This window comes from Lissotriton helveticus, chromosome 4_1, assembly GCF_964261635.1.
Source record: "Lissotriton helveticus chromosome 4_1, aLisHel1.1, whole genome shotgun sequence".
Lineage (NCBI taxonomy): Eukaryota > Metazoa > Chordata > Amphibia > Caudata > Salamandridae > Lissotriton > Lissotriton helveticus.
In genome coordinates, this window is record NC_136063.1 from 1056388491 (window position 1) to 1056402439 (window position 13949).

Sequence of the window (13949 nt, forward strand, 5' to 3'; positions counted from 1 at the left end):
TATCTTCTATTACAAATACAAACAAGCATTAGAAATGCAATCGGGCTCGGATTTATTTGAGTTTGAGCTAATGGTATTGTAAATGGCAATGTGTTTTCGTCATGTGTGATGGAGTGTGTGCATGTGGTGTGTAGTGGTATTATGTGAGTTGTATTGTAATTTTACCTATGCACTCTGCACTCCCTATGCACTCTGCACTCAGTATGCACTCTGCACTCCCTATGCACTCTGCACTCCCTATGCACTCTGCACCCCCTATGCACTCTGCACTTCCTATGCACTCCCTATGCACTCTGCACTCCCTATGCACTCTGCACTCTGCACTTCCTATGCACTCTGCACTCCCTATGTACTCTGCACTCCCTATGCACTCTGCACTCCCTATGCACTCTGCACTCCCTATGCACTCTGCACTCCCTATGCCCTCTGCACTCCCTATGCACTCTGCACTCCCTATGCACTCTGCACTCCCTATGCACTCTGCACTCCCTATGCACTCCCTATGCACTCTGCACTCCCTATGCACTCTGCACTCCCTATGCACTCTGCACTCCCTATGTACTCTGCACTCCCTATGCACTCTGCACTCCCTATGCACTCTGCACTCTGCACTCCCTATGCACTCTGCACTCCCTATGCACTCTGCACTCCCTATGCACTCTGCACTCCCTATGCACTCTACACTCCCTATGCACTCTGCACTCCCTATGCACTCTGCACTCCCTATGCACTCTGCACTCCCTATGCACTCCCTATGCACTCTGCACTCCCTATGCACTCTGCACTCCCTATGCACTCCCTATGCACTCTGCACTCCCTATGCACTCTGCACTCCCTATGCACTCAGTGTGTGAGTGAGAACATAGAAGGTAGCCTGAAGCTAAAAAAAAATCACCGAAAAAAAAATCACTGGTGCGTATTAAGAAGTCATATTTCGGCCCCTGTGACCTCTACGGTAGCTGCAGTCATGCACAGACACAAAGGGATGGCACCCCACCACCGCATGGCTCTCTTTGTTCCACAGTGCACCATGGAAACAGTAAAAGGACTTGACCAAATGAAATCCATGCAGAACCCTCCCGACCTATCCGCGCATTATGCATGCTTGGCGCGTTCTTTGTCCAGCTTCACATTACATTTGTGCCTTTTGTACTAAGATCAATAAAAACACAGTCGAGTGGGTCAGTAGGAAACAAAGGGGTTCTTTCAAACATTGTGTTTGTCCACAGAAAGGACACAGCTTGAGCCCAACACAGACTATAATGGAGAGAGAGTGTACACTGCTGGTGGGAAGCGCCTCGTTTTACTTTCTCCAAGCACAATCTTAAAATAATGATGTGAAAGAAACCAAAGTGCCACAGAAATGGGAGGGGAATTAAGGAAAGAGAGGAAAATGAAATAGAAATGACATGGTGCAAGTTCTCCCTTAAAGTCAGAACTTGATCAACGATTCTGTTTGGTGAATCCCTCAGGCCCACACCCTGACAAGGTCGATATTTTGGTGTGGTCATACAACCAGGTAAATTCCATAGTTGTTAGGTTGAGTTTTTCCCCTATGCGGTAGTGCCCCATACTCACAGTTCCAAGCATTTTCTTCATTTTGTGCTAGGCAACTCTGAATATTACTGCTTATCCCTCTCACAAATATAACTAATTTTAATCTAATAAAATCTTCATGGGGCAAAAAAATAGTCAGGTCTGGGCCATAATTGTGCACAAACTGCAAACCCAATTCCAGATTACGGGCTCGATCTGAAAAAAGACTGCACTCTTTCAAAAACAGGGTGATGTCTTATGGGACACTCTTAAAAAGTCCAGTGAGGACTAAAGTAAAATGTTACAGGTCGGATCTGCACAATAGTCAGTATTCGTCCATTAGTAGAAGGGCAAATGTGAAAAAAGATATTAAAATGTGCTTTGCAGATTTGAAGAGGATAACTTCTTGGTCACGTAAGATCAAAATAAAAGTTAAACTGTGATGACCAGGTGTAAACCATGCTTTGTCCCTGGACATAAAGCAGGAGCACAAAGATGAAGATGATTTTGTTTACTGTTTAATTGGAAATGCTCGTGAACAGAAGGATGACATTTGTTTTTTTCTCTGGGTCCCTATGTATATAAAAATGTAGTCTTGTATTGCCTTAAAAGATAAAATGATGAGCTTTGCTCTGGGCCATTTATTCAGTATAGTAGCCTCTCATATATGTTTTTACATATTATAAATTATTCTGAACGGAAACATTCAGCATTAAATTAACGCTAAGAATGTATTAAATATCTTCCTAAAATGTGCTTGAATGCATGAAAAATTTAATATACACATCTGCACTAATCGCTACGGAAGGCAATTGTGAACACTAATGAGTAGCCTCATAAAGTACAGAAATAGAACTGAACATATGCAAACGGAGGGGCATACACACGTTTAAATACATTTTGCACAGGTGCATGTGATGCACGAACTCATGGGAAATGTAATATGACTGAGCATCTGTGGTAATCCTAAAAGAGGGCACGTGCATAACCCGAACATTCGGCAAATGAATCACAGAAACACCGCTGACCATGTGCCACGGCACAAACCGATTTTTGCACAAGTGCAAATAATTCACGACAGGGCCCATGATCTTCACTTCATATTAGAAGAGACTAGCACTGTCGATGCACAAGTACGTGCAAAGTAGAGCAGCTGATCACTGTTACTTACACGTCCTGACAACATGCTTCATTTTAAAACTGTGACAGTTGTTTAAAGAGTGACAACAGCAGACCGGAAGCGCACAATGCTTTACTTAAGTAATACCATGTGGGCTTTAGGCTTTCCAGGGAATAAAAACACAACAGGAAATGCCTTTTATTGGGGGGTGGGGAGCAAGGGGGAGCAGAACATTTCATGGATATATTTATTTTGGCAGATTAAAACGACATTGTGCCCAAGTAGTCTGCAGCGAGTCAGAGAGGCCCTTCGACTGCAAGAATTCAGGAGTCATTCTCCTCTGGCACAGACCACAAACACTACTTAAGGATCCTCTTAAATGGGTCTTGAACGGTGTAAATGTATTTACATCTTACGTATTAATGCGATTCTTTAACATACAAGGAAAGAGCTGAAGCGCGAGGGCAGATCTACGGCTGCGCGTCGGAGGCTCGAGCCTTTAAAACAAAGCACTAGAAACTTTCAACGCTTGTCTGGAAACGGAGTTCTCCAGGGGGTAAGTTTTACTCTCTCAACAAGCGTAGCACTGTCTTAAGCTGAAGGCACAGACATGTATATTGTTTAATTTAAAGAAGAAGAAGCAACAGAGACACATACACAACGTGAGAGAGTTTTCAATGCAAGAGCAAGCGTTTTGGGTGAAAAAATACTTGTGTGAAGAGAAAAAACTAAGCCCCTAAACTTTGTATAGTGTGAAACTCTAAGCAGACTGCATCTAAAAGCTGCCCGTCCTGCCATTAAAACACAAAAATGTGTAAAACGTCTCTCCTTAAATATACAGAAAGGCAATCGTATGACTCATCTTCTGTGAGCCTCGCCTGCTGCCTCGCCTCTGTCGTTTTACATTGAACGCGCTCACCGCTCAGACCATCTGGATTGCATTACACGGGCACTCTGACAGCTCCTAATTAAGATTAATGGACTGCCGTGCGCGTAACCACACACAAAATGGCAACAATGGCCGACGCAAAATTCATCTAGCCTATCGCGTCAAGGCTACTAAAAAGACAGCACAGCGAAGACGAATCACTATGCAGATGCCATAAAAAAAGCCACTGCCATTACGCACACTAAGGAATGTTTCTGCCCGAGCCCTAAAGAAACTTTTTTTTTCTTTTTTCTTTACAATAGAGCTCGGAGCTCCGCCCCACTTCGTGGTGACGTAGGCCGAGCCCTAAAATGCCTATGCACACACTCTCAATGGTCATTTACATTCGTAACAGTGCACAGCAAAAGCACAATTATTAAAACAAAGACAACAGGCAATAATCAAATTTCTTGGACGCTAGGTATCCATGAGTTTTGAGGTTTTAATCGTTCCAAAACCCGCTAACACGTGTTTCGTCGCGTTAGGAACAGAGTGTCCGCGACTCCTCAGGGCTTGCCTGTGCAGCATAAACCAATTGTAGGTCGCTCCCCCGGTGATACTTCCAACCCGGCGGGGCCCGTGACCTTTCTCTGCCAATTAATCACATTTTAAAATCGTTGCCGTGATCACTAGTCTGTATACAGCATCCAAGCCTTCTCATGAAGTAGAATATAAGTAGATTAATAGTTTCGGCGCTGCCCAAGGTAAGTAGGGTTCTTGCACCACGTAAAGTCTGTCCGTAAAGCCCGGGATTGATAAAGATTGATAAAGATGTGGTGCTGTGTATATACACTGCAACTGCCACATTGAGACCATGTGAAATAATTGATAAAGATGTTGTGCTGTGTATATACACTGCAACTGCCACATTGAGACCATGTGAAATAAGTCGATGAGTTTGGTGCTCTAGAAAATAATTATTCAATTAAGGAAATAAATAAATACATTACAGAAAGAAAGAGACTTGCATGTTATCCTTTAAAAAACTCAAGTCACAAAGCATTTTTAAATTGTCTGTCTTCATGGGCATCAGCAACTGCATTGCATGGTGGAATTGAAATGCACCTTTCCCTCATCCGAGGTTCCTGCAACCAAGCACTGAATAGCTAAGCTATGTGTATAAAATCTTCACGCTTCTGCCAGTTTGTGTTTTAAACGAAAAGAAACATAATTATGTAAACGGCTACCATTAGTTAAGAAAGGCATGTTCAAACGCCCCATAGGTGACACCACAAGGTACGTGGTGATTGTCAATAATTTCTTAGCACATCTGAATGAAAATATTTTATGAGGGCAGTTATTTAAACCACAAAGAGCCCAACCACGCCTAAACAGCAATAGAGATGGCGGCATTACGTCAGCACTCTGAAAAGCGACGAGCTACAATGCAGCTGCAGAGGAACCCTTCTGCGCGGACTTGCACGGCATGACATCCGTGTGAGAAAAAAACGAAATGAGTTTTGTATGCTTATGCTATTTCCAAGGGAACCGTGAGGAATTAAGCCTCAATGTGGCACGCGCAGCTGACATTTCCAGATGCTAACAGCCCCTCGAGTCAAGAAAGCGGCTGGATTTAAAAGTCACATCACAAATGATTAGTTATTGTGAATAAGAAAACTGGTCACAAGACATTAAAGCCAAATAAAATCGTGACACAGTTATGAAATGTTTTTCTTCTTACGACCGGTAAGCAGGCAAACAGCACAAGTGCGCCAAGAACTGCAGTAGCCGAGAGATTTCTTCCCTTGTCTTTGGTATTTTACAGAGTACACCAAGCACAAACATGTAAATAAAGTCTGCCAGGTTAAACGCCCCTCCTTCGACACCTGCATCTTTTATCCGAGAGGAGAACAGGTTCGAGACTCCTGTTATATTTACAAAACCTGGCTTACCGCAGCTCTTTCTGATATACGGGTAGGCAGCCCATCTCTCAATATAGCGGCTAATGTCAGTTTAAGAAGCAGCAACGGGGAAACCAACTAGACTGGTAACCGAACAACTGAACAGCGATAACAAATGTCCCAGTGAAAAGGACATCGGTGAACTTGAATTAAATGTATTCCCCATTTGCATTTATTATATCCAAAAATATAATTGATATAAACCGATTGGCTAATTGTTTTCACAATTAAAACTGACACCTCCCTCTTTCAAACGAAAAACCTGACTGCGGTCTTTGTACTTCTGAGGAAGAAGACATAAGACACCCAGTGAGAAAAAGAAATGAGCTATATAGAAATAAACACCAAGGAGGTGCAGTATGCCTCCAATGAAGCGTTGAAGGGTGGGCCGGTGTCGGTGCAGATTTCTCTGAACAGTCCGTGTGTGGCCATCATTTTCTTGACTTTTGGGATGCCTTCCGACGCTGAGGAGGTTGGCATGGCATGATCTCCGCTTCGGCATATCGGGAGAAGCTGTCCACACGGATAAACATGTGGGAGCCAACAGGTAGACTAACAAAATGTGCCATACACACTGCCATGAGGCTGTGGGTCCTTCCTCCGTGATGGAAGGGGGTTTAGGCTGGCTGGCGGCTTGGCATGTGGGGCAGTCTCTACCCATCTCTTCCACATGTTGATCTAGGCTATGAACCAGTCTTGCTTCTAAGCCTGTTCTTGGACTTTACTACACCATGGAGTGCTCCATGAGCTGAGAGGACAACCCGGTGTCTCAGACTGCTGGGGAGGACTAGCTACTGCCCTCGCATAAGATACCCCTCGGAGGTCACTGACAGTTCTTGCCAAACATGGTGTCATGTTTGGAGTGTTAACCTCGCATCTTCAGCACGAGGGGCCAAGTGGCAGAGAAGAACCTGCCAGTGACCATTTACTACCACCTGGATGGCAAACTGTAGGCATTCATCTCACCATGTAGCCTCTAGAACATCTGTTAGGGACTTGGGGATTGGCTTGGATCTCTCAACAATAAGGCCTGCCCTTCATTGGCTTCAGAGGAGGTAGCTGGCTGATCATGGTGTGACAAAAAGTCTGCAGGTGTGCGAGTGCCTGGCTGATACTCTACGGTGAAGTTGAATTCTTGTAATTGCTTTATTCATTTCTCAATTCTAAGAGGCAGTTTGGAAGTGGACCCCTGAAATTAAGGAATCAACGGTTTATGGTCAGTGAAGATGGTGAAATGGTGGCCGTACAAGTACATGTAGAAGTGACAGTACACCCAGTGAATTGTAATGGCCTCCCTCTCAATTTGGGAGTACCTCTGTTTGGAAGACATGAGTGTCTGGCTCGCGTAGGCAACTGCGTCCCACTCCCCACAATCCTGATGTTGAAGCAGTATGGCTCCCTGCTCGGTGAGGCTGGCCTCCACTGCTAGCTGAAACTAACTCTTGGGGTTGAAGTAAACTAAAGTAGTATCAGCGGATAGTGCTTATTTCGTGTTGTGAAATGCTTGCTCTTGCACTTCTCCTCACAGCCATGGGATAGTGGAATTTGTGAGTTCACAGAGGTGGTCTGTGATGTCTGACTGGTTCTTCATGAACCGTCTGCAATAAGTTATCATGCCAAGGAAACTGCAGACTCCTTATACAGAGGTGGGTACTGGAGCATCTTGTATGTCCCTCACCTTTGCTAGGTCAGGACCTACTCCCCGGGCGCAGAACTGGTAAAGCTGTGAGGGATGTGCAACCAATTTATGTTTGGCTTAAAGCATAATAACATTTCTTACTTTAGTAATCTGATAACTGCATCATACCTCTTTCACATCAGTTCTAATATCATAATGTCCGGGAGATAGGCAACTGTGTTATTCCAATAAACCTAACAAAGTATTTTAGTAACTCCTTTAGAGCTGAACACAGATATTCGCCCCTTCCATGTGGAAATCATGTTTGTCTCCTTCCTTTAATTAAGGCGCATGGCTTCATGATTTTTTTTTATTATCTTGCTATGTTTAGGATGTACTGTGAGGAGGATTAGTGTCTGCAGGTTTCGTGTGAGCACGGATCAGAACCAAAAATATTGTGTGGGCAGAATATTGTGTCAAAAATATTAAGGACCAAAATAGCTAGACGATAAGTTCAAATAGGTAAGTAGAGATTTATTATTCTTAACTCCAAACCTACATACCTCGAAGATATATATATATATATCATGAAGGTACATAATAGTATAGTTTGAGTTATATATACAGTACAACTTTGCTTACCTATAGAAACTTACATTCACAATATTTTTGTCCTCGGTATTCTTGGCACAATACATTGCAAACACAATATTTTTTTCAAATATTTTGTCTAAACACCCCCGGCCTCATCACCCTCAGAAAGTAACTAAAAACCAATCTTATGTTCTCTTCCTGGACTCATGTGTGACTTTTTTCCCACAAAATCGAAATGTTCTGACACATTTAGCTCATTGATGCTTACAATTTCCACACAAGTCTTACAGAAAGTCTCTCTTATGACTAATGTATTCATGCTACATCCCTTTGCTACAATGCTATCCTTCATTACCAGTTGTTTTTTCTAATGTTTTAGTGTGACATGCGAAAACATAATATCCTGTCAGGCAGGGATACTCCTCCTGACCTTTAATAGCAACCCCCTGATGCACAGCAGCACTGAGATGCTGTTCACTTGACAGAGCAGAAACATTGAGAAAGCAAAACAAACAGGCATACTTTATTTACTTGTTTTACACATTAACCAATGTAACCATAAGGAAGAAAAGAAGCTCCCCTAGACATTACCTGATCGATTATTCGGTGACATTCGCACTGGAGAGATGGAGGGCGTCCGTGATGAAGAGTAAGGTCTTTGACGATCCCTCTCTATTGTTGAAGATGAAGCTACAAATTGATACTGCGACCACCCATCCTGCAACAAGAAAACATTCACTATTAGCATAAATGTGTCCGGAATGAAACATCCAATCCAATCCAATCCAAAAATTCTTTATTTCGGTCATTTAGACCATAAAAGATACAAACACAACACGTTAAAAGCATAAATATTATAAAAACACATTATATACGATTAATTCCCATTTTAGTAAAGCCACAGATGAGGGTTAAAAAACAGTTCATGACATTGTCCGTATTTTCAATATATTCTTCCTTATGTGCCACATGGCCGTTAAAAATTTGGCAACTGCAAAAACTATATGGGACAGAGTGCTAGTTTTCAGTATTCTGTAAGCACACAAGTGACTCCTAAATCCCAAGTTCCTGCATAACGGCACCAACCAGTATTTTCTGGGTCTATTGTATGCTGGGCAGAAAAACAAGAGATGGATGTCATCTTCATCCTGGGTGTTGCAGGCTGGACAGATTTTGTCATCCACCTTTAGCCATTTACAAGTAAAAGTTTTGATTGGCAGTGTGCCTAGCCTCCATTGTATAAAAAGTTTTCGTGAAAAAATGGGAAAAATAATATCCATAAAACCCTCAAATTTATATGAATCTTTGGATTCCAAAAATCGCTCGGTTATAATACCATTGTTCGCCGCAGAAACCAAAAGTGCTAGCCTTTCCTCCTTGTAGATTTGCACCAGTTTTTTTCGGGAAACCCTTTGGCAGCCTTGTGCAGGATCATCCCACAACTCAGATACATTCAGACGATACAGTTCTTTCTTCACAAAGGCCAACCAAGGGATTCTATCACAGTGGTTCATGTTCAAAACATGAATGAGGTCTTGCCTATAGTGCACAAGTTCACTAGTGGACCAGAGCCTATGCCAGAACCTTATTGGCTTAGACTCAAGATCCTCAGCAATGGAGGGGAGGCCCAAATCTAATCTTAGGGGCAACAGCGGTGTGCCTCGAGGGAGAGCCAAAAGGCGTCTAAGGAAATTGTTCTCCACTCTGGCTAGTTCTTGCCCTGCTTTGTAGCCCCAAAGTTCACTCCCATAGGTTGAGGCTGCCTTTGCTTGGGTTTTATACAGTTCTACAGCCGGGCTGACAGGTTTAAAGGTAGAGGTGTTCACAACCTTTAGTATTGCGCCAGACAATTGGGACAGCTTTAGCCGGGATCTCAGTATCTGGGGGTCCCAGGATAGATTTTCGTGTAAAGTTACCCCCAGATACTGGAAAGTTGTTACCCTTTCGAGGCTAGCTAGGCCCAGTGTAGGGTTAGGTCTAGTTTTAGGGGATGGATTAAAGATCATGAATTTGGTCTTTTCCGTATTGATCTCTAGACCATGTTGTCTACAGAAAAGGCCAAATCCATCCAGAACTCGCTGGATCCCCATCGGGGATTTGGAGAGCAGGAGTGTGTCATCGGCAAACATAACAGCCGGCACCCTCCTGCCTGCCAAACAGGGGGCGTCATTGTCCCTAACATTGTCAAGGTGGGAGATGACACTGTTAACAAAGAGGCAGAACAGGGTTGGCGCCAGGACACAACCCTGCCTTACCCCTCTGAGAACAGGGAACCTAGATGATAACGCACCATCCTTCTCGCACCTAACCTGCGCATAATTACTATCATGCAGCCTAAATATAGCGTGTAGTAACTGTTCCGGAACACCCAGCTTCTTCAGAACCTCCCAGAGTTTCTTACGTGGTACCAAGTCAAAGGCTGACCTCAGGTCCACGAACACCATGTACAGCCTCCCCCCCTCAATCCTCACCGTTTTCCAATACAGGAGGACGAGGCGGAAAATCTGGTCCATGGTGGACGTGTTTTTCCTGAAGCCAGCCTGGAGAGGACTCAGTATTTCATTGGCCTCCATCCAATCTAAAAGGTGGTCCAGGAGTAGGCGAGAAAATAGTTTTTGGGGGACATCTATAAGACTGATCGGCCTGTAGTTGGCTGGGAGAAGAGGAGAACCCTTCTTAAAAATAGGGACTATCTCCGCCCCCAGCCAAGTACAGGGGATCTCCATACCTCCTAAGATGGCGTTAAAAAGAATAAGGAGGTACGGACCCCAGATCTCGGAATGGTGTCTAAAAAGATCTCCAGGTAGTCTGTAGAGGCCAGGGGCCTTCCCCATCGCCAGTCTCTCTATTGCACTGACCACCTCACTGAGTGTAAATTCCAAACCAACCTCTGGGACAGATGTGGCCTCAGGGGCCGTATCATTGGCGAATTGAATAGTTTCTTGGTACAATTTACCAAAGTGGGCCTCCCAAACAGGAGAAGCAATGTTGGGCTCCACTGCCGCTTTAAGTTCTCCTGTACCATTATTTACCAGGGACCAACATTTTCTGGAGTCCTTCGCCTCTAGTGCTGCGGAGAGGTCCTGCCATCGGTTCCAGTCCCACTCCGACCTTGCCAATGACATGGCCGTCTTGTACTCCCTCCTTAATTCAGCAACCCTGACCTTGTTTAAGCCAGCTTTAATTGAAGCAATTAATTCTGACTTAATCTTCTTACAGGAAGAGTTATACCACGATGGAGTTCTGGTCTTTTTACTACGGGGTGCTACCACTGGATAGAAAACCTCAGCGAGTTCTCCCACTAGATTGGCATGGATTTGACCTAGTTTCTCATTGTAATCACGGACTCTGGGTTGTTCGATTAGTTCTTCCACTTCTACAAACTTGGGGAGTGCTATTTCTTAGATTTTAGATAATTTTCCTTCAGCGTTAATTAGTTTCCCCCATTTTACTCTACGTCTGTTGGAAGTAAGAACCAGGTTCGTTGGGTCATCTCCAGGGTTAGAGGCTGGTGATCCACCAACAGGTGCGGGATGTTGCATCTCTAATAAGAGCGCATTGTGGTCACTATCGGTTCTAGGTATCACCCTGAAGTCCTTAACCTTGGACCACATACAAATATCTATAAAGATATAATCCAACCTCGACTCATGGTCCTTCCTATTGAAGGTGCATAGTGAGGGGCTGTGTGCCGGGGTACACCCGTTGCAAGCCCTAATCGCGTAATTCAAGGTAAGGGACATAATTTGCACTGCAAGAGGAGACCAGGATTTAGGGTGGGGGGATTGGCATGGTGGGACGCCCCAAAAGTCATCCTCAGCAGTGAGGGCACCCTCCTTTAAGCTCTCCAGGGGTTCGAAGTGGCAATTGAAGTCTCCGCCCATCACTATCTTACATTCACTCGGCAGTTGGCCCAGAAAAGATGATAGGTCTTCAAGGGTGGATGATTCCCTGGCCACACTGACAGGGCGAGAGTATACATTCACAATTGCCAAGTTTATAGCACCAGGCCACTTGAGCAGTACACACTGAATGTCTTGCGAAAACGTAGGTACGTCTTCCGCATTACATCCAATATGACTAGCTACCCAAACCGCCAAACCACCCGAGGGCCTCCCCTTACCACTCCACCTTGCCGAGACTTCAAAGACTGCGTAACCCGTTCTACTCAGGGGTTCCCTAGCCCACGTCTCCTGGAAGAGACAGATATCACTGCTACCTACTAGGAAATCCCAGTCTGCTGTATGTATCTTGTTTGCAATGCCTGCCACATTCCAGGAGAGAACCTTGAGTATTTCAGTAGGGGCTTTTAGACCCGGCCCCTCAGTTGCTTTTGATACCTTATCCGTGGGTGGTACTACGGACCTATGCAGTAATGTTTCTGGGGCGGATGGGGCAGCTGATGTTAATGTAAGGGGACACAAAACCACAGATGTTAGATTGCTACCCGGGGGGCTCTGGAGTGAGGTAACAGCTTGGCCTTCAAAACTAGTGGGAATTGGATTGCTCTTTGGGGTGGGTTCCAGTTGTCGATTAGGAATCTCAATACCACCTCTCACCACCCCCTGGCCTACACCTTCACTTATATTATTTTTATTAGCTTGTGAGAGCGCACCCTTTTGTGGTCAATCGACATAATCGAGACAAGAGAATCTATTTGGATGCGTATAGTTAACATAGGCAGGGCAGACGTTATGTTTGGGCCTATATCGTGTCCCATCCACTGCAAAGCCCACGCGTGTCCAACCATCGTCCCTCCTCATGGTTAAATTGCGTGCATTTGGATAAAAGTATGAGAGTGGGACCAGTTCCACAGAGGTATTACCTAAACCACCAAGCCAGTTAGAAATGTAGGTAGCAACCTGCGGACTCTTAAAGCTGACAATTATACAGTCCCCCACACATTTCTTAACGGTAAGCCCAACCCATGGAACCCTTCTAACCATGAGAACTCCTCCTCTTAGGTTAGAAGGTAATGGCCTATGGAAGTTTAGCCAACTGATTACCTTGTTGCGTAAGGAATCATGAGATTCCCTCACTCCAGCAGTAAGCTCTGGAACCCCCATCAGAATCACAGTATAGGCTGCCGCCTCTGGGGGAAGATTTACTGCCTTACGCCTGGTGTTAGGGGGATGAATGACGTTACAACGCATACTTTTACTCCGCATACCATTACAACGCGGTATTTACAACGAATACCGTTACAACGCATAGCGCTTAGAGGTGCTGGATAGTGGTAAGTATAATTTTCTATTCCAACTCCAGTCCCCGTGGACACTAGGGAAGGTGTTGGATAGAAAATTAAACTTATTCCCTATCCTAGAGCGCCCCCCAGCGCAATGCGTTGTAATGGTATGCGTTGTAATGGTCGCGTTGTAGTGGTAGTGCGGAGTAAAAATTGCGTTGTAACAGGTGTATACCGTGTTAGGGCTGACCAACTGGTTCAAACCATTAACTGTCTCGTTGTATGGTCTCTCCTGACTGGGTAAAATAGCCGGAGCGGATTGCTTCGACCTTCTGGGGACTGGTACCGGGGGCAGTACCCTAGGTGGCGGTACCGGTACAGATTGAGGTGCAGATACTACGATGTTGTTGGTATTAATGTTTCCCCCAGAAAGGGCTGTTGGTGGAGTCGGAGCCAACATGGGTGCAGCATTGAAGGAATGGGTGAGCCCAACACCAACCCCGTGTAGCCCCTGTGTGCTTACTCCTGACCCTGACTCAGAGCCATTGTTAACACTCAATCTTTCTATGGCCATCAATCTGGACTCTATAGAATCCAGTTTGATGGTAAGGGGATTCAAGAGGCTTTTGAGAATTGTTGTTAGGGAACTAATAAGGAGCTCTGCAGTATTAGGGGAAGTCCCACCGAAGATAAATGGCCCAGTGTACACGGGTATGGGGGAGACAGATGGAATGCTCGATGTTTCCGAATCATTTATCATAAGTGGTGTGCGAGACACGCCCGTGTTAACTACAATATCTGCCCTGGTGGGCAATATAGAATCAACTTTGGCCCATTTGGCGCCTTTGGGCTTCCTCGATCTCTTCCTTTTTGTTGCAAGATCCCCCTTAGAACCCATATGTTCTACCACTGTAGGGCCCTCCACCGAAGCCTCAGCCTGTACCAAGTCCGCTGCAGGAGAGAGACCCACAGCAGCATGAGCACAAGAGGAGTCTCTGTCCCTGTGGAGAGTCGATGGTGTCCTTAGTTGTTGGAGGACAGACTCTATGGTCTGATCAATGCTATCC

At 44.8% G+C, this 13949-nt stretch overlaps 1 protein-coding gene across 6 annotated transcripts in view; it reads right to left on the reverse strand.

The window, feature by feature from the left end:
* CTNND2 (catenin delta 2) overlaps positions 1–13949 on the reverse strand; it is a 3216642-nt gene that overhangs the window by 181234 nt on the left and 3021459 nt on the right. For all 6 annotated transcript variants that reach the window (XM_078687656.1, XM_078687653.1, XM_078687655.1 and 3 more), the window contains one exon: positions 8289–8415. In XM_078687656.1, coding sequence (XP_078543782.1) covers positions 8289–8415 — 127 coding nt within the window. The remainder of the gene's footprint in view (positions 1–8288; positions 8416–13949) is intronic.